This window comes from Callorhinus ursinus, unplaced genomic scaffold (genome assembly GCF_003265705.2).
Source record: "Callorhinus ursinus isolate GAN/ISIS: 27379988/994484 unplaced genomic scaffold, GSC_fseal_2.0 scaffold4, whole genome shotgun sequence".
In the NCBI taxonomy this organism is placed as follows: Eukaryota; Metazoa; Chordata; class Mammalia; order Carnivora; family Otariidae; genus Callorhinus; species Callorhinus ursinus.
The window spans coordinates 41,158,425-41,185,584 of NW_027397066.1; the positions used below are offsets into that span (position 1 = coordinate 41,158,425).

The 27,160-nt window shown below is 42.6% G+C and overlaps 1 protein-coding gene across 3 annotated transcripts in view; it reads right to left on the bottom strand.

The window, feature by feature from the left end:
- Positions 1 to 27,160, bottom strand: part of USP46 (ubiquitin specific peptidase 46) — a 55,768-nt gene that overhangs the window by 14,963 nt on the left and 13,645 nt on the right. For 2 of the 3 annotated variants that reach the window (XM_025887431.2, XM_025887432.2), the window contains 4 exons: positions 18,623 to 18,703; positions 15,450 to 15,663; positions 13,808 to 14,037; positions 653 to 729 (listed from right to left, as the gene is read on the bottom strand). In XM_025887431.2, coding sequence (XP_025743216.1) covers positions 653 to 729; positions 13,808 to 14,037; positions 15,450 to 15,663; positions 18,623 to 18,703 — 602 coding nt within the window. Of the gene's footprint in view, positions 1 to 652; positions 730 to 13,807; positions 14,038 to 15,449; positions 15,664 to 18,622; positions 18,704 to 22,272; positions 22,385 to 27,160 lie in introns of those variants that run through there. The other variant, XM_073891684.1, reaches the window with a different exon arrangement.

Genomic DNA, 27,160 nt, shown 5'->3' on the forward strand with positions numbered 1-27,160 from the left:
GCCCTCAGGACTTACTGAGAGCAGGAGGGGGAAGGGGAACAGGGAATCGTGTCTGTGAGTCGACTCTGGGCACATTTCCAATGTTCAAGTCAATAACACAATATGCCTGGAATCTGGAGCATGTGCTGTTCTGTGCTCCGGGTTCCTTACCTTCTCTCAACCCTAACAAGGAGGAATTTCCTTCCATCACTCATCTCCACAGAACGCTGAAAGATGGAGGAACAGACGGTTCCCTCACTGGTTCTCCACTCAAAAGTACATAATTTTTCAAAGTAGCTTAGAAAGAAAAAGAGTAATGGTAGGCATGGGTAGCGTGTATTAATCGTGTGTGTCAGAGAGACAAAGATGAGAGAGAGAGAGATGAAAGCCAAAGCCCACATCTGGATTAAAGATTAAAACTTATTTTTAAACTTAAGGACTAATGACTTCCACTTGATCCTCTTTCTTCTCAGCAGGATCCTTCTTCTCTAGACCACATATACTTACTTTTTAATCTCTCTTGGGAAAGAAGAAATAGAAAATAATAGGATTATATGGGTTTAACAGAAAGAAAGATTACCTCCTGAGGAAACAGTATTCCCCCCCCCCCCCCCCCCACTTATTTACTAGCCTGATCAAAAGCTCAGCTCACTGTCAGAATTCATGAGGTTACCTCAGACAGTGGGTAATAGATGTATTCTGCTCCACATCGACAGAAAGGTCAAGAAAATCTTCATCTTTGCTACTAACCTGAAGCAAAGAAAAAAGAAAAAAAGTATTAGGTACAAAATACATAAGAGACATAGCAGGTAAAATTCTGAACACCTACAGGTAACCAAAACCCAAAACTGCAGGCCTGGTCATGCGCAGTTTTGTATACTCACTGGCACTGAGTTACACTGAAAACAACCCAATCTAGAGAAAGTCCAAAATTCTCAATTTACCTAAATTCCCATTCCAGCTTTAATTCAGAACTTTTAATAATTAGCACTCAACCATATCTCGCTTCCTCTCCATTCATTTTCCCCCTCATTTCAAAGTAGGAAGTATCAGGCAAAACACCCATAGAGACCAAACTAGCAGAATGAGAAAAAATGGAAAAAAAGACAAGAGACTTCTAAAAGTCACTACTCAGATAGTCAACCTCCGTGAGGCCGTCTGCATCTTCCGCCAGTCCCTGGAAATCACTGGCTCCGGAGCCTCATCATCCAAACTGTGCCTAGGGCCAGGGAGATGATGGGTGCTGGGCCGGGGGATCACACTAACCGCACGTGCACCTGTCCCTGAGCCGTGGAAATGGCCATCATTGCAGAGCCCTGGCTCACACAGGCCACCCTACGGCGGACTGCTCCCGGGAGCTGGCTCACTGGCCCCGCTGTTTCTTGGCCCCTGCCGTTCATACCACACCAATCCTGGCTCTCCTACTTACTGAGGTTCACGGAGTTTAACTGCTTGCATTCCAGCCGTTGACTGGCAAGCCTGGTGTTTTACTCTCTTGCAGTGGGAGGGACAAACTAGCTCAGCAACAACCTTGAAGTGTTCAGTCAATTGGCAGCAAAATGAGAAAACACTCCTTTAAGTGGGACAACTATCCTATGACCCAATACTCCACCACTAGGCCATTATCTAAAGAAATATTCAGAATGTGGACACAGTCTTTTATACTTTTATTAGTACACACAAGCAAGGGTGTTGAGAAAGACTTTCCAGTTCCGTATCCTGTCTGTCACTTATGCAGTGGGTGACTGTAGGCCAGTTACTCAGCCTTGGTGTACCTCAGTTTCCTCATCTATAAAGTGGGGACACTAAGAGTATTTCACCAGGCTGTTGTAAAGATAAAATAATACATGTAAGGTGCTTTCAAAATTAAACACTCAATAAATCGGGGGAAGGGGTGTAAAAATTGTAAATGGCCTAAAATGGGCAAAGAGCTGGGAATGGTTTACTACATGGTGGGTATATCATACCAAATGAATAAGTAGACTACACAACCTTCTATAAGCGAATTCGTTTTGTATAAAAAAAGGCATGTATACATTTACACACATACACATGCCCTTACACATATACACACGCTCCATCATTCTGCCCCCCCCCTTTTTAATGGCACTTGTTACTGCTATGGTAGAATACATGAAAGGCCCAAATCTTCACCACCGCCTACACTGGCTTCCTTGCCATATGACTTTACAGATCTTCTCAAGAGATACGCTTCCCATCTTTGATTCTGAGTTCAGCCATACGACTTGCTTTGGCCAGTGGGATGTTAGGGGACATGTCAGAAGCAGAAGCTTGAACAAGCACTTACAAAATTGCTCTCTTGATTTCTGTCATCACCATAAGAAGGATAAGCCCAGGCTAGCCCACTATTTTTTTTAAGATTTTATTTTTTTGAGAGTGCCTGAGATTGGGGAGAGGGAGAAGCAGACCCCCACTGAGCAGGGAGCCCGACACGGGGCTCGATTCTAGGGCCCCGAGATCCTGATCTGAGCCGAAGGCAGACGCTTAACCAAATTAGCCACCCAGGGGACCCCCCAGCCTAGTCCACTATTCCCAGGAAGAAGATGAGAGACCCATGAAAGAGAGCTGTTCTCACTAAGGTACCCCAGCCAAGCCCAATCGAGAGCAAAATGCCTAGCCAGCCTGCAGATACAGGAGTGAGTCAGCTGAAATACAAACACACAAGTTCAGCCAGGGCCAGCCTAGATCAGGTGACCCTCAGCCACCCCACAGTTGAATGAATTATAATAAATGATAGTTGATTTAAGTCTCAGAGTTTTGGGGTGGTTTGTAACAAAGCAATAGATAACCAATACAATGATTTCATATTATAAATGTTTTATTTGTATTTTTTTATTGTCTGACTCTCCCTCACTAAAATGAAAGACTGGTTCCAGGAATGACTAAGATCTTTCCATTCCTACACTCCTCCAGAAAACTATAAAACTCAGCTAACTATAAATACAAGTAGCTACCTGAAGGTGTTGGATATATAAACACAGACAGGTAGACGGGGAGTCCACACCTGGAAGAGAACGGTTGCACAGGATAAGTTCAGGGTTTTGTAGCCTTTCCCTGGGGATCTGTAGGGGGAACAAATGCAGTCTGTCTGGTCTTGGAACCAGAAAACTGAGTGGGAAACCATGTCTACCAGCAAGAAGGGGAGGAATCAGAGGGTATTCCCAGCTCTGTCTGCGCACACCTCTGGTGGGCTGCTGAGCCCCATACACACAGAGTACACTCATAGCAACTCAGCCAGATACAAAAGGGCTGACCCAAGATTCAAGCTGCCGCCTAAGAAACAGATTTGTAGTTACAGTCCAGCCAAGATGAACTGCCTGCTAAAACTCCAGAAAACATTATACTCACTGAAGCAAAATAACAGAACCCAGAGTCCTCTCAAATTTTACGTCCTCAATGTCCTAGATACCATTCAAACTTACAAAATGTGTGAAGAACCAGGAAAATGTGACACATTCTTTTTTTTTTTTAATTAACATATATTATTTGTTTCAGGGGTACAGGTCTGTGATTCATTAGTCCTATATAAGACCCTGTGCCATTTACAACACATACCTTCCCCAATGCCCATCACCCAGTTAACGGGAGACATTCTGAAGACAACTAAAACCAATCCTCAGAGGATGCAGATGTTGAAATGAGCAGACAAGATTTTTTTTTAGCAGATAAGAAATCTCAGCAGAGAAATAGGAAAAAAAAGAAAAGAACCAAATGGAAATTCTAGAACTGAAAAAGTAATACACCAGATGGACTTAACAATGAACTGGAGATGACAAAGGAAAGAAAAAGTGGCCTTGATGACAAATCAACAGAAAATTATCCAATGAGAAGAATAAAGAAAAAAAAATTGAAATAAAAACAGATACTCAGAAAACTGTTAGAAAATATCATACATATAATTGGAGTTTTGGAAAGGGAGAGAGAATAGAGCAGAAAAGCTATTCGAAAAATAATGGCGAAATATTTCCTCATTTGGGGAAAGACATACATTTATAGATTCAAGATGCTCAACAAACACCAAGTAGGATAAATACAAAAAAAGGTTAGCCAAGGCACATCATAATTGAACTGTAACAAGTCAAAGGTAAAAAGCAAATCTCAAAAACATGGGAGAGAAAAATGACATACTACAAAAGAACGGTTCAATTGGAAGCTGATTTCTTATCAGCAATTATGGAGGGCAGAGACAGTAGAACATCTTTAATGTGCTAAAAGAAAAAACTGTCAACAGCCCATAAACAGATCCTTCAAGAATGAAGGAAAAATAAAGAGAATTCATTATTAAAAGACCTGCACTACCAAAAAAAAAAAAAAAAAAAAAGGGTTAAAGGAAGTTCTTCAAGCCAAAGGGAAATGATACCAGATGGAAATCCAGATCCTCAAGAAAGAATGAAGAGTATCAAGAATAGTAATTTTGACACTGCCCTGTGGGGTTTATAGTATACATAAATGTAATACATAGAATAGCTACAGCAGAAGGACAAGGTAAGGTAGGGGCAGGCAGAAGGAATATGCACCTGTACAGTTGTAAGCTTTCTGTTTTATGTGAAACAGTGACATTATTAATTGTACATGGACTGTGAAGAGTAAAGGATATATATTATGATCTCTAGAGAAACACCCAAACAACAACACACACACAAATACATACTAAGAGGAAGATTAAAATGGAACTGTTTATACAAATATGTATGTACATATATCAATATATACATATATTAAAATTATTTTTTTTCAAAAAAAGCAGAGGAGGAGGAACATAATAAGAAAAAACGGAGGGGAAATAAATAGAAAACAAATAATAAAGAGGGAGCCCCCAACCCCTCCATACCAGTAATTACATTAAACATTAATGGACTAAACATTAGTGGTGGCCTGAGGCTTGCAACAGAGATTAATTGCTGGGTACAAGGGATCTTACTGGTGTAACAGAAATGTTTTAAAACTGGATTATGGATTCCAATAAAAATTGGAAAAAAAAACTGGATTATGATAATAGCTGCACAACTCACCAAATTGCTTTGAAAATTACTGAAAGGATGAACTTTATGGCATATAAGCTATACATCAATAAAGCTGTTTTCTAAAAAGTGAAAGAGGAGTGCCTGGGTGGCTCAGTCAGTTGAGCGACTGACTCTCGATTTTGGCTCAGGTTGTGATCTCATGGGTTGTGAGACTGAGCCCTGTGTTGTCTTGTGAGGCTCCACACTCATTGGGGAGTCTGAGATTCTTTTTCTCCCTCTCCCCTTCCCCCAGCCCCACTCATGCTCTAAGATAAATAAATCTTTAAAAAAAAAAAAAAAGTGGGGTGCCTGGGTGGCTCAGTCAGTTGAGTGGCTGACTCTTGATTTTGGCTCGGTCATGATCTCAGAGTCCTGGGACTGAGCCCTGCGCTGGGCTCTGTGCTTGGTGGAGGGTGCTTAACGATTCTGTCCCTCTCTCTGCCCCACCCCCTACTCTCTCTAATAAATAAATAAACCTTAAAAAAAAAAAAGAAGATTCATGAAGCAAAAACTGACAGAATTAGAGGAAGAAATAAAATTATCCCACAATTGTAGTTAAGTTTTTTTTTAAGGTTTATTTATTTATTTGAGAGAGAGAAAGCGCATGAGTGGGAGAGGAAGACGGAGAGAGAATCTCAAGCAGACTCCCCGCTGAGCACAGAGCCCAACAACGGGCTCAATCCCACAGCCTGAGCCGAAACAGAGTCAGATGCATAATCAACTGCGCCACCCAGGCGTCCCCCCCACAATCATAGTTAGGTATTTTAACACCCCTTTCTCAGCAACTAATAGAAAGACTAGGGGGGAAATCAAGAAAAATATAGAAAATCTGAAGAACTCTGTGTATAAACTACAAAATATATATCCTGTTCAACCGAGTGGTTCTCAGCAAAGGAAACTTTTCCTTCCAAGGGACATTTGGCAATGTCTGGACACATTTTCGGTGTCACCTCCTGGGGGCTGCTACTGGCACCTAGTAGGTATGCTAGATGCTGCTAAACATCCTATGATGCACAGGGCAGCATCCCGCAACAACGAATTATCTGACTTTAAATAGTAATAGTTCCCAGGTTGAGAGACCTTGTTTTAAAGTACATTTACTGGGATAAACCATGTGTTAGGATACGAAACATGTCACAGTAAATTTTAAAAGACTGAGATAATATAGAATATACTCCCTAACCACACAGAATTAAATCTGAAGTCAGTAAAATTAAGGTACCTAGGAAAATCCTCAACAACTGCAAGTTAAACAACATACTTCTAAGTAATACATGGATCACAGGGGAAAAAGCACAAGAGAAATTAGAAAATATTTTGAACAAATGACAGAGAAAAATCAGTATTTGTGGGATGCGGCTAAAGTGGGTGCTTAAAGGGAAACATATAGCTTTAAAAGTGTGTATTTAGTAAACAAAAGGGCAGGGACTATCTTTTCTGTTTGTTTTAAATGCTATATCCCTAGGACGTAAAATAATTTCCAGCATTTAGCGGGAACCCAATAAATACTTACTAAATGCATGAATATTATATAACTGAACAAAAAGAAAGATTTCTAATAGCCAAGGGTGGCATCTGGATAGCAGAATTATAAATGATTTTCTTTTTATACATTCCTGTGCCTGATTTGTAAAAAATAATCCATAGGTATTATATTTTTTAATTAGTAAAACTTTTTAAACTTAAATGGTTCTTTTCTAGGAGAAAATAAAAGGATCAGATAAAATCATATATAAAATCATATATAACTTAGAGAGGGAGGATCAGGTTCTAGGAAAGCTTTGACAGAGAAACATTGTCTCCTGCTGGACACAAATCTTTTCTCTTTCTAGTTATTTTAGGGAGCGGAGAAAGGTACAAACCTAATTAACTACATGAAAAAAGTTACTGTAACTTCCCCAATTCCCAATGTAAACTGCTTCCAGAATTTAGAGTGTGAGAAAACACTGCTCAGGTAGATCAACCCCTTGGGGGATTTGAACACAAGGCTCTAAACCCTTCCATTAGGATTTTTCTCTCCCCCTGACTCAGACTGATACAGTCAAAAGCAATGGGTGATCAAGCAACTTTTTTTTTCTTTTCTTTTCTTTTTTGCCTGTCGCCCCAGAAAGCTGCCAGATAATGAAATCATTTTCTTCCCACACACAAGGATCTCATTCTGGTCTAAGTGAAAATACAGCTTGTCTCCAAGGAAACCTCTATGTCACTAAGACTCCAATACTCTCAGCAAGCACAGGCTACATCTTATTCTTTCTCCTCTCCAGTTCGGGGCATGGAGTTCCCCCCAAAAACTAGCTTAAAAGGTAGCTAGGAAAATTAAGTGACCCTACCTGCTCTTCTTTTTAATTAATTACAAATCAACTAGTAGGACAAATTAACATGTGGGGCATACACATAAATCATGAGCTTTCCGAAGGTCCTGAGTAATTAACATCATATTCAAATGTGCTTTGAATCCCCGGACTCCTTTCCTTGGCTTAGTAGAAAAGGTGGCCAGGTGCTGTTCCACGGTGATCAGCCAGGAACTGAAAATGTGCTGTCTTAGAGCAGCGACAGAGCAGTGGGCTTAGGGAAGGTGGTTAACGACCGCTCACCTGACGGACGCAGAATCACGTCTGTGATCTCACCTGGTCACATCACCCATCCCCGCTCCTCCGCTGCAAAGGGCTCAGAAGCTCTACTGAATCAATTTTAACCTCTGCAAATGAAGCAAGAAGGAGCTGTGCAATTGGTACTTAATAAAGCAGTTCTTTAGACAACCTTTTGGCTCCAGTGACAGATATAAATGTGCCTTAAAGCCCCAGGGAAGCACTAAAAAACACAGGTTTGCAAAGCAAAAACCCAGCTTTACTGGAAAGGGGGGAAATTAACAACAACAACAACAAAATTAAGCTCCAAGTGGCCCCTCAAATCTTATGAACCAAGCAAAGAACAGCCAAAGGAGCACTGAGGCTAGGCTGGAAAATCCCCATGCTGCAATTCTGAGGTGCCTTGATCAAGGTTATATGGAAAAGTATGCACTGAATTACCCCCTTAAAATAGTCTCTCCAAGTGTATTGCAGAGTGAAACTGTTCGTCTCCATAAATCTCTCAGTTGACATTTGCACTGCAATCACAAGCAACATTTACAAAGGGCCAGACCAAGAAAAAAAATTATGTTTTTCTGAAAGCATGAAGGCTGGCACAAAGAGTTTTGCACAATTGGAGGCACTGGTGGGTGGGGTGGCTCCAATAGCAGGGCTCCCTGCTCCCCCAGGGGCTAATTTGCAGCTCAGGATCGAGTATAGCTGAATCCCACTGTGAGATTTCATAACTGTGACTGAAGCACCATCTAAAGGCTACTTGCCTTGGGCCAAGGACGTTACTCAAAGGGGGCCCCATATTTCTGATCCTGTGAAGGAAAACTTAAATGTTAGGTCTTCTTTTACACTAAGTCCTCAAAAACAGCCTGCAGGCTATGTATTTTCTTAGAAAGTAGAGGGCTTTTCTAACAATTAGAGCTTTCTAAAAATGGAATGCATCACCCAGAGAGATTGAGTTCCCCATCTCTGGACAGAGCCCAGCAGATGCTGGTGACCAACTGGCTAGGATGTCACAGAAGGGATGTGGGCACTGGCAGGGAAGGAATGGATGACTCCTAGGATCCCATCCAGTTAAAGGATCTAAGAAATGGAGGTGATTACCTAAGTAACCCTAGAGAAAACTCCTGCCTCAAGTCTAATCACTTTAAGAAATAAAAAATACAGGGGTCCCCTGGGTGGCTCAGTCAGTTAAGCATCTGCCTTTAGCTCAGGTCATGATCCCGACATCCTGGGATAGAGCCCCACAATGGGCTCCCTGCTCAGCGGGGAGTCAGCTTCTCCGTCTCCCCCTGCTCATGCTCTCTCTTCTCAGATAAAATCTTTAAAAAAAGAATTAAAAAATACAGGTTTTTCAGAGTGTGCCATTCTCCATAAAGACACTCATACATTTGCTCTTACTTCAACAAACCAAGTATAATGTTTGGAATCCCATTACAACAAACTATGGCATTGGATGTGGAGAAAGGGGAACCCTCCTACACTGTTGGTGGGAATGCAAGCTGGTGCAACCACTCTGGAAAACAGTATGGAGGTTCCTCAAACAGTTGAAAATAGAGCTACCATACAATCCAGCAATTGCACTACTGGGTATTGACCCCAAAGATACAAATGTAGGGATCTGAAGGGGTACGTGCACCCCAATGTTTATAACAGCAATGTCCACAATAGTCAAACTGTGGAAAGAGTCAAGATGTCCATCGACAGATGAATGGGTAAAGAAGATGTAGTATATATACACAATGGAATATTATGCAGCCATCAAAAGGAATGAGATCTTGCCATTTGCAATGACGTGGCTAGAACTGGAGGGTGTTATGCTGAGTGAAATAAGTCAATCAGAGAAAGACATGTATCATATGACCTCACTGATATGACGAATTCTTAATCTCAGGAAACAAACTGAGTGTTGCTGGAGTGGTGGGGGGGGGGGGGGATGGGGTGGCTGGGTGATAGACATTGGGGAGGGTATGTGCTATGGTGAGCGCTGTGAATTGTGCAAGACTGTTGAATCACAGATCTGTACCTCTGAAACAAATAATGCAACAAATGTTAAGAAAAAAGAAAAAGAAGATAGCAGGAGGGGAAGAATGAAGGGGATTAAGTCGGAGGGGGAGACGAACCTTGAGAGACGATGGACTCTGAAAAACAAACTGAGGGTTCTAGAGGGGAGGAGGGTGGGGGGATGGGTTAGTCTGGTGATGGGTATTAAAGAGAGCAGATTCTGCGTGGAGCACTGGGTGTTATGCACAAACAATGAATCATGGAACACTACATCAAGAACTAATGATGTAATGTATGGTGATTAACATAACAATAAAAAATTAAAAAAAACAACAAACTATGGCATCACCCAAAAGTTTTGTTTTTTTTTTTAAGATTTTATTTATTTGACAGCAAGAGAGCACAAGCAGGGGGAGAGCAGGAGAGGGAGAAGCAGGCTCCGCACTGACTGAGCAGGGAGCCCAACACGGGGCTCGATCCCAAGACCCTGGGATCATGACCTGAGCCAAAGGCAGACGCTTAGCTGACTGAGCCACCCAGGTGCCCCACCATCACCCAGAAGTTTTGAAGGGAATCTCTGGGCACAGGCATGACATCTAATGGTAACCCTCTAGGAAAGTAACAGGCTAGGTGATAGTTTCTGCCATACAATATTTGAGGGTGCATTATTTGCATTTGTTGGGATTGAATAACCTGTTCATAGATAAAAAAAAAAAAATACAAATGTGACTAAGCCTATCATCTGAGCCTTCCTGAAAACTCCTACCGAGTGTTCCACAGGATGGACTTAGTAGCCCTGGTAATTTCAAAGACAACCAAAGGACCAGCCCAGCTACACCGTCTGTGGCAGATTTCCCCGCTAACCATAGAAATGCACCACCCCACTGTTCCGGTTCCTGTATCGTAAGCTCATAGGGTACTCTGTACTTCTCCTTCATAGCATTTTACAATTGTAATGACAAAACTCAGTATTCATTTTATTAATGTCTGTCTTCCATGTGAAAGTCCCAGAAAGGCAAGGTTCTCACTGTACCCTTCTCAGTATCCTTGCCTTTACACAGCAGGTTGAGGCATGGGGAGGTGTTTATGGAATAAAATAATACTCAGCTACACAGCCACTATATGAAAAGTGAAGCCATCTGAGAATACTAGGTATAGACAACAATGCGGAGAAATGAGAATGATCATACGCTGGATGTGTAAAATGGGACGACCACTTTGGAGATTTGATATTTTTCTGATAAGCATACCATAGGACCTAAAAATATATAGAGAAAAAAATATATATATATACACAGATTTATGTACACTTGATTATACGTATGGGAATGTTCATAGCAGCATTGGTCATAGCTGCCCCCAAACTGGAAACAACCCAATTTCCACCAACAGTGAAATAAACTAGTGAACTATCACAAATTCATGCATGGAATACTACATGGCAATGAAAACGACTGAAAGCATCACGTAACAACACAAATGATTCTCAACAAAAAAGCAAACCCAAAACACCGCGCACAGAATACATGTGGTATTATTTCATTCATACAGAGGCAAAAGACAAGCCAGACTGAATGATGCACTTTAGGGATACAAAGTAAGTTTCAAGTCCTCCCAAACGTTCAAAGAACAGACCGCATTAGTTAGGACAGGAACACGGAGGAGGCAAGAAAAGGGCAGAAGATCCAGTAAGAAGTTACTGCAATTTAGCTGAGTCTGCCAGTCAGGAGCTGAGGGGCCTGAGCCGGGGAGTGAGCAGTGGGGACTGAGAGGAGGAGGGAACGAAAGAGAGATACAACAGACAGAACCGACGGCAGAACAGGCACAAGACGTAAGGTGAGGACGGTGCCAAGGAAAAGTCCCTTATCGCAAGGAGGGGAGACAAGAAAAAGACTACAAATCTGCAAGTTACAGTATGTACAATACAGCCATGATTTCGATGTTAAGAGGGTGTGAAGTTACTCTAAAAATACATTCAGTATCAAGAAGAATAAAAAACTGCAATGGATTTAAAGCACGGGAAATGTTAAAAGTCATGAGTTCATCACAAAACAGTAACACAAAAGGAAAAGGAGATGAAGTATTCCACAAGTTCTAGCAATGCTGGGAAAGTGGTAAAAAATTAACTATGGCAAAGATGCACGTTGCAGTCTCTGGAGTAACTTCTAAGAGACTTTGAAACTAACAATACAATAGATGCAAAAAGAAAAATATTTGATACAAAAGAAGGCAAGAAAGAAAAAGGAATGTAAAATAGGAGGGTCACATAGACAGAGTAGGAAGACAGAAACATACTGCCATTTTATTGTACCTGTTAACACCACAGGATGCCTCCAGAATGTGGGAAATTCTACAGGACAAACATGATTTCTTCAATAACTAACTTGCAAAAAAAAAAAAAAAAAAAAAAAGGAAGGGAGGGGGAGCGGGGGGGGGTAACTTACGGACTGAGACAAAACTGGCTAAAGGCAGTGTGTGGATGATGTTTAGATCTTTTGAATAAACAAACAACAAAAAAAAAAAAAAAAAAAGAAGTATGACATAACCAGAGAAACCTGAACACTAAGGGAATATCGGTTTAAAGGAATTATGATAATGGTATGGTGCTTTTGTTTTTAAAAAAAAAAAAAAAGATGTCTCACCGTTTAGAAATATGTTACAAAGTGATGAAGAAACTATAAAGGAAATAAGTCATCTGAGATTTGCTTAAAAATGACCAGGTCGGCAAGGGCGGGGAGGAGGCATGAAACAAGAAACGACCAAGATGGGCCGGTGTGTTAACAACCACAGTAACACCCGTGTGGGATTTGCTCTCCTCTTCTACTTCCGTATTCATCTGGATTTTACTGGAATATAAAATACAAAGGGACAGAAGGAAAAAGGGAGGGAGGAAAGGTCTCCAGACAGAAAAGCATGTGTAGAAAATGTTTTGGCAGGATACATTTCAAAATGTTCAAGTAGTTCTCTCTGGGCAAATGTGATCACAATTTTTAGAAAATGTTACAAATTTATCATCTCCGGGTGGGGAGATCACTAGTAACTTTTACTCTCTTTTTTCTCTTTTTGCTTAGCTATGTTTTCTAGCTGTTTCTACAATGAACAAATCAGAACGTTGATTCAAAAACGGTTTAAAAGGACAGGAGAAAGACTGCCAAAAACAAAGGGCCTCCCACTTAAATTCACATTTCTTCATCGTGTCTGGGTCCCAGTTCCTTTGCAGAACCAATGAGAGGTACTCTCTCCCCCCTCAGAAAATGTACAGACCTACAGAATTTTTCTTACGATGTGAAGAGACTGAGAGACTGCTAATGAACTCAGAGACTTGCTATGTTGTTAGTAGTTACAGTAAATAATAATAACTGACATTTATTGCCTATCTGCTGTGTGCCAAGCATGGCTCTGTGTGCTTTCCAACCGTTAACTCATTTCATCCTCCCAAGCGACTCTATGACACAGGTGCTCTCATTGTACCCAACTTACAGATGAAGAGAGTGAAGACAGAGAGATTGAATAATAGGCCCAGGGTCCCATAACTAAGGCATGACAGAACCAGCAGCATACAAGCTCAGCAGCCTGGCTCTAAAGCTGGGCTTTTAACCACCAAATGATGAGGCCCCTCACAGAGCTAAATCCAATACACCAAGCAAATGTGACATCCTGAGTCATGCCCCGGAGACCGTGTCTTCGAATTCAACTACAGTAAGTGACTACTGTGTGCCAGAATCATCCAAACACATGAGCCCACCCAGCCCAGGCAACAGCACTGGAAGGGACTTGCCCCAAGACCCAGCAAACCGCAGCAGAATCCAAAGCCAAGCCTGACTTCCAACTTCAAGTTCATCAACCCACAGCTGATTCCTTTAAGTTGGGGAGATGGTCTATTCTAAGTCTCACATGGGGACCTCTGCGTGAGCAAAATCTTTTCAAGATAACTGGTGGAGGTCCAGGTTAACAGTGCAATTGGTGGACCCTCAAATATGCCCATGACGCAAAGTAATCCAGTTTTTGAGATTTTCCCTCATCCGTCTGCTTTAGCCAGCTGAGACATCTTGGATGGAGACACGCTTCCAAAAGTTTGCCCCGGGGCTCATATACATCAAGAGAATCGTCTGCATATATTGCAGACAACTACTAGGTGCTGCAGACCACAGTGCACTCATGCACAACAGAGCCTGTACAAATACGCACAAGCAAATTACATGAAAGCCTCTCAATGCTTACGGTTTCACAGTTCAAGCATCGAGTTTCATTGGTCAGCGTTCCCTGAAAAATCTCATGGACCCAGGTGAGTTCTGGTTTATTATTCTCTGCAGGTTCATTCATGTTGCCATTTTTTAATTTTCCATTTTGTTTTTCCTGTTTTTTCTCTTCCTGCAGGATGTCCGCAATAGTGTTTAGCAAATAATTTAAAAACTCGTGAGCATCCTGCTGCATGTAGTTATCAAAGAGATCTGGAAAAGAGAAGGTCATTATTTCAATCTCCAGTTCTTGAAAAGCAAACAAAATGCTTAATTTTACGTGCACACTTCAATTTTTATATTGAAATGTCAACGGGACAGGTATCACATATATTCATCTCTATTTTGCAACTTTAACGGGTAAATTTTAGAAGAATTTTTGTTCATTATCCTTTTTCCTACCACCCAAGAACTACACTTCCCCTATCTCCCTAAAGTCATCACGTATATAAACGCTACCAAAATTTTTATTTTACAGAAAACCCCAGAAATTATTTCCTAAGTTCTGTGATAAAATATCAGTATTTAATATGACGTGACCGCCAACGATCAATTATTCATTTTGCAGTTTATCGAGATGTAATTCTCCTTTTCCCAAAGATCATATTAGACCCTGGACCAGACTGGAAGCAGCTTAAATGAAACACATATGGGACATGGGGGATACATGTATCTATCTGATGGTGTTCTGAAACCAAACACAAATGATTCCAGAAGCTTACTGCTGTTCCCTGCCATAAGGACAATCAAGAGATGAATGCAGCTGTGAAACTTCATTATTAATCATGTTCGCGACAAGACTCGGGAGTGCTCTGCTTCCTGCTCAGATTATTTTTATTCTGGTACGTATAAACTACAACAACTTTAAAAGACAGCAATCAAATTAAATGAGACTTTATAAAACAAACATCTGATTAACTGTGCAAGTCTGTTGGAGTAAGGCTGAAATCTAGGATAAACACAAGTTGCCATATCAACTATTTCTAGTAGTAGAAATTACCAATGCAAAGCTTCTGGAATAACCTAGTCTCTACTACCACTTTTCCCGAAAAAGAAGATAGAAAAACCAGAAATGAAGAAAAAAAAAAAATCAGGTGACAGGTCATTTTTATAATATGAACATATCAATATCCTTCAACTGTCTTAGGCAAAAGTCAGAGGTATTATTTTTAAAACAGCAAGAGCTCTGATTAGACAATATACATTTACTTTAATCACTTATGACAAGATTTTAAGAGTACTATTTTATTCAATTATTGTACCAACCTATTTATTCGAATCAGCGTTCTGCTTAGAAGGCTGCCTTGGGCAATTTTCTCTCTCACAATGGTCCTACCCAGGAAAAACTCCTCCCAATGTGGAGCAAATAAAAAGACCATTCCAAAATGGAATGATAAATCTGAATTTATAACCATGTTTTTTATCCAGTCTTAAGTTTACAGGGCGGAAAAGGAGAATAACATCTTCTTTAAAAAAAACAAAAAAGTGATTTTCAAGTAGTTGGCCAGACTCTTTTCCCTTAAAAAAAAAAAAAAAAAAAAAAAAAAAAAGAAAGAGGGGAGATTCATTTGGAGGATCCACAGAACTATGAATTCTTATTTTGGACCCTTAAACACATTACTCACCGTTCTCTTTTCTCAGCCGCGAAATGAACTTCTTTGGTGGGATCACGCCAACCTTCTTCTTCTGCGTGGCGATGCTATGGAAGAGGTCTGCCAGGCACGTCAGTAAGTTTTCCTTCTTTTTTTGCTGGGCCTTGTATGCCAGCACATTCTCCCGGAACGGCCGGCAGAAGTACAATGCCTGCAGCACAGAGTTACAGTAGCACGTGTTTCCGAACTGCCAAGGGACAACAAGGGATGCTTCAGTTCATGGTCTGGAGAAGTCCACCCTCCAGGAACCAGCCCAGATTTCCCAGTAGCAGTGTCCTGCTCGCCATGCTAGAGACTAGTAAACCCCTCGCAACACCAGGGACTATCTGAGCAACAGGGAAACGAATACAAGTTTACATCAGCCTGGGGTCTCTCTGGCCCATAAAAGTCCCTAAAATGATAAGTACTGAGCCTTGATTTAAAAAAAAAAAAAAAAAAATCTGGGGCGCCTGGGTGGCTCAGTCGTTAAGCATCTGCCTTCGGCTCAGGTCATGATCCCAGGGTCCTGGGATCGAGCCCCACATCAGGCTCCCTGCTCAGCAGAGAGTCTGCTTCTCCCTCTCCCACTCCTCCTGCTTGTGTTCCCTCTCTGGCTGTGTCGCTCTCTGTCAAATAAATAAACAAAATCTTTAAAAAAATAATAATAAAATAAAATCTAAGGAGACCTTCTGGTGCTTAAAAAAAAAAAAAAAAAAGGAGGGACGCCTGGGTGGCTCAGTCAGTTAGGCATCTGCCTTCGGCTCAGATCATGATCCTGGGGTCCTGGTATCAAGCCCTGTGTCGGGCTCCCTGGTCAGTGGGGAGTCTGCTTCTCCCTCTCCCTCTGGCTGCCACTCCCCGTGCTTGTGCTCTCTCTCTGACAAATAAATAAAATCTTAAAAAAAAAAAAGAGAGAGAGAGAGAGAGAGGAGAAAAATGGACATAATATGGAGACCCAGGAAAGTAGCTGTCTAAATAAGAGAGGCCATGTTGCAACAAATGGAAACTCCAATGACAGAAAATAAAAATCCAAATCAGAAAGAAATCCAGGAACTAGGAACTATTTGCTCAGGTGAAACAGCCTTAACTACACGGACACTTGTTTTAGTTTTTCCTGTTCAAGATTCTGGTGGCCCTGCGCATTGCTTCAGAACGCATGTCGTCACTCACTCCAGAGCCACAGAGGCAAAGAGGTGCCTCCCTAGGTCATCCCACCAGCTTCTTCCCCTCAAACTCCTAAGTCACCCTCAATCTGGTTTCTGCCAAGATGGCAAGCGTCCCAACACAACAGCACTCAGTTCCTAGTCTCCTACATAATCACGAGGACTCACACCATAATATTTTGTTCCTCACAAAAACCATGGCTACTCAGATGATGATTAAAGAGGAAAATGCCATCATGTCATCGGTTTTCGACAGACCGTGACACCAACTCTGTGGAAGAACACCGTCGAGACTATCACTCTCCCTTTAGAATTTTCCACCCACAGGAAAACGAAAAGGAAACAATTTAAAGAAATCACAAGATTAATAACATAGATTTCAAAATGCTGTGTAAGATTAAAATAGAATATGAACATCTTCTCAAAACTGGTTGTTGGCTTGTGTGTCATTTTCCCAAGAGTGAGACAGATGCTCTGCCATACTTAATGGGACATTTCTACGTATGCTAAGATAGAACATTTCCTATTTTTACATGTTTTAATCTACTTTGACACAATTATGTAATAGGAGACAAACCTCTCTTTAAAGAGAAGCTGGAACTTTCATGAATTACCATTCGAAGTGAACATAAATGAAGCTATTAATAAATTTAATCTCACAACACTTCCACAAACTAGGAAACGGCTTTAATTCTTTTTTACCCCATTTGTGTTTTCTGCTAAGGCAGAATTTCTCACAATTTGAATAACTATCTTCATAGGGCTAAGCAGAGGCCTGTGCAAAATGGCTAAAAAAGCTATTAAAATTAGAAGTCAGTATTTTGCCAACACAACGCCCTATATTCTAGTGCTTTAGACTTCCTCCTTACATCCGCTTCCCTTTGACTCAGTGCCTCCACCTTTACCTGGACACCCTTTAGTAATGCTTGGCCCTGATCCAGGGGATGACTCCTGGGAAAGAAAAGGAACTAACATTCACTGAGTGTCCACAATGTGCCTCAGCCTCATGTCAGGATCTTCAATAGGAGCTCTCACTGATCCTTCACTATATAACCCAAGAGATAGATGTTGTATGGTCTCCATTTTACAGATGGGGAAATGGAGGCTCAAAGAGGCCAAGCGACTTGCTCAAGATTACACAGCTAATAAATAGCTGGGCATAACTCAGACTTAGGTCTGTATTACTTCAAAGCCAACGTTCTTTCCATTAGCCACAAGTAGCATTCCCTCGCTGAGAATATGTCTAGCTTCCCCAGTGGCAATTACTACCTGTTACACTTGGGTACTGACAGATTCTGCTCAGAGCAGCTGTTCCGGAAAACCAGGTACTTATGAGTTAACACCGGGTGTGTGGAAAACCTCCAGGCCGGAGGAAAGGATCAGGCGAGGAAGAATGCTCACAAGGGTTGCAGGTAATACTGCCTTACTACCTAGTCATAATCAACTTACCAAGGAAGCAGAACCTGCTAAGTGCGGCCATACACGAGGGGGCCAGGGCTGGGCACCAATAAAAGGAGGCCAAGGAAGTCTGAGATCCAGCGATCCCGGCTTCCCCCCAAACAACCTGCCCCTGTTTTCAGTACCACTGTCAAATTATATTGTTGAACAGTTACTGCCAACGAGCTGGTAACACTTTTAAAATTCTGGTTGTACTGATGCATATTGAAACAAAGACTGCCTAAGGAGCTCACCCAGATGATACAAGCAGATCTGGCCATAAAGTCTAATAAAATGGTGCCAAAAGTTATGTGTACAAAGGAAATCTTGTAAGCAGAGATGGAGAAGTGAGAATCCGACCCAACAATGCAGTAATTAAACCTTTTTTTCCAGGACAACTGACACTTTCAAAAACTGGACTAATCTTCTCCCTCCCCAACATTTACCATTCCTAGGAACTAAGGCACATGAACAATTATTTAAAAATTTGTAATAAGGAAAACTGCCATGGAGTTGCTTCAGTACTCTAAAACATTTGATAAAAATAATACATTTTTGAATACTTACGTTGACCAATCCAAAGTAGTGTTCATTGATTGGAAACTGCTCTGGACCAATGTCTTTTTCCAGAGCAGAGGCATTGGTGCCCTAAAAGAGAAAAATAAAAGTTCTGCTGTAGGTAAAATGGACAACAGACTCTTAAGACAGTCCACTATTGATACCCCTGGTCCTCATGGTGGTTGGTGATGTTCATGCTAGGAAAACAGGTGTCAGAAGTAAATCGGTAAATGAATTAATAATGTCAGCCTTATTCTTTTCCTTATGCAACTTAATCATCCCTTCAAACCTGTTCTACTTGGCTTTAATTATCTTCCACTATGAAAGTTGGTTTGAGATAGGCAAGTAAGCAAACTATCATTAAGAACTCGTGAATAAAACATGTTTAAGCTCAGCAGTTTTTATAATACTTAGTGGTATAAAGATTCATATCACCATTCTTGAAGTCAATTTCTTCATTCTGATGAAGATTTATTGTGCACCCACTATGTGCCAGGCACTGTTCTAAGCACTGACAACATAACAGTGACCAAAACAGACAAGGAAGCCCACTCTCATGGAGCTTATGTTTTAGCGGATGCAGACAGCTGGAAAGAAAAAGCAAATACGCGAGATAGTATCCTGGAAAGCGGTTAAGTGCAGTGATGAAAAACAAAGTAGGAAATGAGGGTGTGGACCTCTGGGAGGAGGGGTGAGGAGAGGCATGGGGGTGGGGTGGCAGGTAGACAGCTGAAGCTTTAAATGGGGTGGTCAGGGAAAAGCCTTACCTGGGAAAGTGAAATGTCTAGGGAATACGGTGAATAAGGAAGCAATACACTTTAAAACCCAACACTTCCCAAATACATCAAATTGGTAAGTCATGTGAAGCCACGTTTAACGCTCCAACTAGATGGTGGGAAGTTACTGGGTAGTCCTACTGCGTGCCAGGGATTGTGCTATTTATTCTCACAACAATCCTACAGGTAACATAAGGTTTACGACAGTTAAAAATCTGCCCAAGGACCATGGTCAGTAAGCGGTCGGTAAGTGGCAGAGCTAGGCCTTGAACCCAGGAGTCACAGTTGGGAGCCCATGATCTTAACAAATGCTAGGCACAGCAACCATATCAAACAAACTGCTAAGGGCCAAGTGGCCATAGCAATACCACACTGATCACCACTGCTCCCCTAAGGCCCAGATGAGTCTGCTGGGATGAGGAAAAGTGACCAAAGTTCAGTCCAATAAGGTAAGTAGTTTGGAGGGGGGATCAGGCTCCACATCTTCCCGTGGTTCTACCATCCCTCTACAGCCTTCTCACGTCCTCAGGCTAACCACAGAAGGCTCAGTTCACAGAATATCAAAGATGGGGGGATATGTATTATAGAAAGGAAGAGACACTGTTATGTTTTATAAAAAAATAAATCTGTTGCTGCTACTTATTTTGATTCATATATTTAGCATCTCCTCTCACAGGAAGAAATGGCCAAAAGGTGGGCCGAGAATAAGTCAAAATGGTCACTTGTCAACAAGAAAATGTTAAATACAAAATAACCCAATTTTAAGCAAACAGAACCACAGCAGAAATGGCAATTCCATCCCCTTGTCATGATATCCTGTTTTCCTGTGTCTTCTAGGTCCATTATACGGCCCACCAAGCTGAATTCCTTTTCCTGTCATGTGAGACTTTGAGTTGAGTGGTCATCTGTGCGTTCAACAGTTTCATTTTTTGTGTGTATTTCATCACCTTTCACAATAACGCAACCCCATATACAATGCTGAATCTTTTAAATGGTACTTACCATATTATAGCAGGATTTTATGGTACAGACAAAATCACTAAAAACTTTCAAAAAAGCTACATCTCAATCATAAATCAATATAAATAATGCATATTAAATATACCCACAGCCATATCTGAAGCAACATTAGAATATATGGCTTCGAGCCCAGGAGGAATGTCAGATATAAAAGTACAGCACATGGAGACAGAGCTCATTAAATCTCTCTTTATGAGGTAGCCATATATTCAAGTTAATCCATGATTTTTGCTATTCAGGAATTCTTGGATCGAGTCTGCTTTGTTCTACCTATCTTACTACTTTCCCATTGGAGGGGGAGTTGGGGAAGTGATCACTCATACAGAGGGCAATGTTTAAGAGAAATAACTGGTCAAAACACCTGCCCTTCTGAGGCCCACGCCTCATAACGCTTGCAAGGCCCTTCCTGTCTCCTCTGCTTGGCTGACCTCCACTCACGGAAGACCCACCTTTACCTGCCATCTCCTGCCATCATCTGGGGTAGTCTCCATCCCCATGTGGAGGAGCATTCCAACAGCCTGCTCTCTCAGTAACTGGATGTCCTATTGTTCAGCTGTCTTTTAGTCCACGCCACTCTGGCACCTCACTCCCAAAGATGTACTCGGGATCTGCTCTCTGCCCTAAAGTCAATCCGGGCTCAGCTCTGCCTGCTGGCTTTCTGAAGCATCCCAGCACCATGGCTCCATTTACTCCCCAGAGCCACTCATTCCTCTTCTTTCTTATTCAGCTTAAGAGTCTAGGGATCATGATTTCCACTGCTCTTACAAACAACCCTAACCTTGTCCTTTGGGCACACCACCTAGCAAAAAACGAACCCAGTAGGAACCAAATTGTCCACCTTCTCTGAACACACACACCCACACAGATGTGCAACGCTACTGGAAGTCACACAGCCAAGCTGACTGGATTCACCCGAATTCACCAAAGTGGACCCGAACGTGTCCTGCTTCCAACAATGTCTCTTCAGGGCACTCATTCTCCACACCACCATGACTATTTCCAACTTTCCCAGAGCTCATCAAAACTTCCACACCCCCTAGATCTCTTTTGTGATTCAATGGGGAAAATTTTTTTTAATTGAACTAAATTAAACCAGCAGAGAGGAACTCCCTTAATTTCACTCCCAAATCTTCCAACCTATGTCCCTCTGTTAATGAAGGCGATCTCTCTCTTGTCCAAGCCGATGTCTCCTCTACGGTTAGATCCTTCTCATCAGAATTGAACATGCCTGTCCTGAAGGCTTGTGGCAGCTGTTGACATCATGTCATTTCGGCCCAGTGCTCTGAATGTCAAAGTGAAGAATTCAGCATGCCTCAGTGCCTCTCCCACTAAAAATACATGCGTGCACACTCTCCCACATCTCTCCCCCGGTGACGTCCCCCCGTGTTCTTGTCCCATCATAGCTCAACTTCTTTAAAGAACTCTATTCTGAAACAACTATAGATGAGTCAGTAACTTCTAAGATTTGTTTTAATCCAGTGGTGAGGGGCACCTGAATGGCTCAGCCAGTTAAGTGTCTGCCTTCAGCTCAGGTCATGATCCCAGGGTCCTGGGATCGAGCCCTGCTCAACGGGAGCCCGCTTCTCTCTCTCCCTCCGCCCCTCCACCCTGCTTGTGCTCTCTCTCATGTGCGCACACGCTGTCTCTCTCCCTCTCTCAAATAAATAAATAAAATCTTAAAAAAAATAACCCAGTGGTGAGGTGGGGAGAAATGGGGACAGAGTGCGTTGTTGAAGCTGAGTGCTGGGTATATGGGGCTCCTTATACTGTTCTGTTTATACTTGAACATGTATGTGTATAGGCAGAGTAATGGTCTTCCAAAGATGTCCACATCCTCATCCCCAGAACTTGTGATTACATTACCTTACATGGCAAAGGGAAATTCAGGCTGTAGATGCGATTAATTTGCCAATCAGCTGACATTAAAATAGGGGGACTGTCCTGGATTCTCTTGGTGGACCCAATGTTATCACAAGCATCCCTGAAAGTGGGAGACAGAAGCAGAATGATAGATCAGAGTGATGCCAAGTGTGAAGGACTTAACCAGCCTTTGCTAATTTTGAAGATGAAGGAAGGGGGCCAGGAGCCAAGAACACAGGCAACCTCCGAAAACTGAAAAAGGCAAGACACAGTCTCTGCTAGAGCCTCCAGGAAGAACACAGCCCTGTACTGCCTTCATGTTAGCTCAGGGAGGCCCATTTCAGATCTCTAACCTCCAGAACCGTAAAATGAAAACTCTGGATTGTTTAAGGCACTGAGTTAATGGTAATTTGTTATAGCAGCAATAGGAAATTAACACAATTTGTTAGAGATTGTCCATAATACTCTGTAAGACTTGGCTCTTTCCTCACCTACACATCTCTCATCTGGATTCTACCCCCACTTCATCCCTGATGTGCGCCAAACACCGCCAACTCCAGGGGGCACATTGAGCTGCTGGCTTCTCCAGGCACTGAGGCCCTCATTTCTCTTCTCTGTGCCCCTCTAGGGTGCAAGCAATAACCACTCATGTGGCCTCAAGCAGCAGCTATCATTTCCAACTTCATTTTCATCCCAGAAAACTTACTTCTGAGGTCATTCAGACTGGATGAGTATTGATGTTTCCAATGGCTTGTCTCACAGGCCCTCAAAATCAGTGTACTCCAAACTAGAGCATTCCCTTTGCGTTCCCCCCAAATCCAACCCTTTCCTGGTGTTTCCCCCACAGAGTAAATGACAATGTGGCCTCCTTCCTGGCCAACACTAGATCTACCATGGGGGTCTTGCCCAACCCACCCACCACTATGTCTTTGGGTTCACTTTCCTCCAATCTCTCAGGGCCATTCACTTCTCTTTAATCTCCTGTCATCACCAGCAAGGCCAGGCCACTGGCATCTCTCACCTGAATTATGATAGCGTCCTAAGCGGCCTCCAACACCCGTGTGCCCACCTCCAACCCCACGTCAACATGTCAACACAAGTCAGCTGTCAACGCGGCAGCACAAGTATTCTTTGTAAATACAACTCTACTCTAAAACCACCAGTGACTCCCCCTGCTGTCTCCACAGTCACCTCTTGCCACCCACTACTTGGCCTGTCACAACAGCCGTCGTTCTGTTCCTCACACATCTCAGCACACCTCAAATTCCATCCCACACCCCACCCGAAGGCTCTTCCCCAGTTTCTTCACCTGGATGTACCCCACCATCCTTCTCAGGGAACTCCTCACTGACCACCCCCAGGCTCTGGGAGTGTCTGTCACAGAAAGAATAATGCCCCTCAGAGATGTCTGCACCCTAATCCCTGGAGCCTGTGAATCTGTGACCTTACGTGGCAAACAGGACTGTGCAGGTACGATTAATTTAAGGATCTTGAGATGAGGAGATGACCCTGGATTATCTGGGTGGGCCCAGAGTAACCACAAGGGTACACAGAGGAAGGAGGCAAGAGGCAAGAGTCATTGAGGAGACGAGTCAACAGAAGCAGAGTTCCGAGGGGGAGATGTGAAGATGGAGGAAGAGCTGTGGGCTGTGGAACGTAGGCAGCCTCAGAAACTGGAAAAGGCAAGGGGATGCATTCCCCCCTAGAGCCCCTGGAAGGTGTGCAGCCTAGCTGACACCTTGATTTTAGGACTTTTGACCTCTGGAGCTCTAAAAGAATAAATGTGTCATTGTGTGGTAAATTTTTACAGCAGCAATGGGAAACTTCAACGACATAACCCGCGCCTCCCACCCAGGGCATCTGTACAGCATCCATACCAAATTTTTACAGCAGCAATGGGAAACTTCAACGACATAACCCGCGCCTCCCACCCGGGGCATCTGTACAGCATCCATACCAGCTGCAAGGGTATCTTGGCAAGTGTGGTCTTCACCTAAGCAGCTATGACTAGCATTAGAAATGGAAAATGGAGGGGTGCCTGGCGGGGCTCAGTCGGTTAAGCGTCTGCCTTTGGCTCAGGTTGTGATCCCAGGATCCTGGGATGGAGCCCCACGTCAGGCTCCCTGCTCAGCGGGGAGTCCGCTTCTCCCTCTCCCTCTGCAGCTCCCCCTGCTGTTCTCTGTCAAATAAAGAAATAAAATCTTAAAAAAAAATAGAAACGGAAAATGGATACCGAGGGAACAACCAGCAGTCAATGTCTCAGAGGGACCTCATGGCAAGGTTTGTAACAGAAAAAAGGTAAAAACAACTTGAACTGGTTAAAAAGTTATAGTAATCCATATGACGGAATACCATGCAGCTATTTAAAAAAAGTAAAGTTGCAGGGCACCTGGGTGGCTCAGTCGGTTAAGCATCCAACTCTTGGTTTCAGCTCAGGTCATGATCTCAAGGTTGTGGGATCAAGCCCCACGTCGGGCTCTATCCTGAGCTCACAATCTGCTTCAGATTCTTTTTTTTTTTTTTTTAAAGATTTTATTTATTTATTTGAGAGAGAGAGAGAGAGAAACAGCATGAGAGGGGAGAAGGTCAGAGGGAGAAGCAGGCTCCCCGCTGAGCCGGGAGCCCGATGCGGGACTCGATCCCGGGACTCCGGGATCATGACCTGAGCCGAAGGCAGTCGCTTAACCAACTGAGCCACCCAGGCGCCCCTCTGCTTCAGATTCTCTCTCTCCCTCTCTCTCTTGCTCCCTCACGTGTATGCATGCGCACGCTCTCACTCTCAAATAAATAAATCTTAAAAAAAAAAAATAGTAAAGTGGCCACACAAGTACTGCTACGAAAGTCTGTCCAAGATACAGTAATAAGTCAAAACATGCGAGAATGTCACTGTGCAGGCCAATACTGGAAATGTCATTCATTTAATCAACAGACACTGAGCCCTGCTCCGTGCACAGCGCTTGTACCTGAGGCCCACATGTGAACACAGCAGACCTGGTCTGCCTGCGTTCACCGCCTCCATGCTAGTGGAAGCCCCTTCCAGAGTACCGGAGAAATTATTAACATTATCACTATCACCAGGGTCTAGGAGTGGGGCTGGGAGATGAGGAGGTCACCAAGGGGCTTTTCATGTTCTCTTACCAACTATTTACATGTTTTACTCTGAGCATACATTATTTTTGTCATACAAAAAGTTTAGTAAAAATTAGCAAACTAATATCCTGCAGACCAGCTATCTAAAGCCCTCAGCACGTAATTCAGACTGTATTTGGCCATTTTCTTCCTCCCAGTAGGAATTTGCCTTTGGTTTTGGTCACTCCCCTCTCTTGGCCTTGGTTTCCTGGCTGAGAGGGGACGGTAGCCGGTCTCCTGTGAACCTACTGCTCAGGGGGCGCAGGGAGAATCAAGCAAAACCGGGAATGTCATCAGCACTATGTAAATTGCAAGGTACCAACTACCAACCCGGGAGCCCACACTCCTGCTCGCACCCCACACAGAAGCACAAAAGGCAGTGGGAGGCCAGATGCTGAACAAAAACACTGATCTGTGGTGGTAAATCACAGGGTCTGGAGGTATGGAAACACAAAGATCTTATTTCCATCAGTAAAAAATTTGGTAACCTTTGAAAAACAATGCGCCACACTTCATTAAAAATAGAATCTGGGCTGGGACAAGTTCCAACAAGAAGACTGTAATGTTAGCTCTTCAAAGCCCTTCTGAGAGCAATTCTGTGACTGCCGAGGGGGGCTACAAAAATCACCAAATAAACAACAACAACCGGGAAGGATGAATCATAAATGCCTCAGATGGAGAGAGAAAGGCATTTCTTTTTAAAGCGATTTTAAAAGCAGTTTATAAGGAAAGCATATTAGAATTTCTTCCATGGGGGGGTAAAAAGGACACAGACTTGTTCCAGAGGATGATATAATCAGAACACTGGCACTGCAAGGTCTATAAAAGCCGATGAGAATATTGCCGTAATATGGGAGTGCCTGAACAAAAAACCGCAGAGACCAGGAAGCACCCTGGAGATCAGCCAGACCCACTTCACAGACAAAAAAAGCCAAGGCCAAGAGAAGTAAGCCTCCTTGCCCAAGATAACCTCAGGACAGCCCATTTTTTCATATCCTAGGATAGGCAGGCTCTCTTTCGAGTTTGTACAAAGAAGGGACACACACAAAAAAGGCCAAAAACGACATGTAAGGATTCCTAAGTACACAGAGGACAAGTCATTAATTACATTAAAATATATGACAGGCAAAGTGAATGTTGTTGCTGAAAACACATTTTTAGGTCTACGTTCAAAAGGCCATTCTACTTATCAAGTTAAGTTTACAAAGTACAAATGTATATAAAGAACTAGTTTTCATAAGGACTAGTATTCCCTGACTTCTGATGATTAAGGGTCATTTCTACAGCCTTACAGAGAGAGTGAAACAAAAATGAGGTGACGCAGCCCAAGATCTCAGGATGAGTCAGGAGCATTTGCCAGAATTCAAGGACGGTTAAGGAAGAGTTGAGGCCACCGGTCCCCCAGCTGTAATTAGTAATGATAACAATAAATAACACAAATCATCCTTACTATGTCCAGTCACTGCCGCAAGGACGTGATGTGTATTTTACTCCTTTAATCCTCACAATTTAACTCTATGAGGTGAATGTCATTATTGCCCCCATTTTAAAGATAAGACAACTGGGACCGAAAGATGGTAAGTAACTTTATCCAAGTTCACACAGCCAAGTGATGGAACTGGGTTTGAACTCATACCAGTATGCTCCTGACCACTACACCATACTGACTTTCCAGGAGGCAGAGTTCCCTGGGAATCCCAGAATGGCAGAAATTGAAAACCTGGAGAGGTCACAAAGCTGTACAAGAAAACCCCTAACTCCA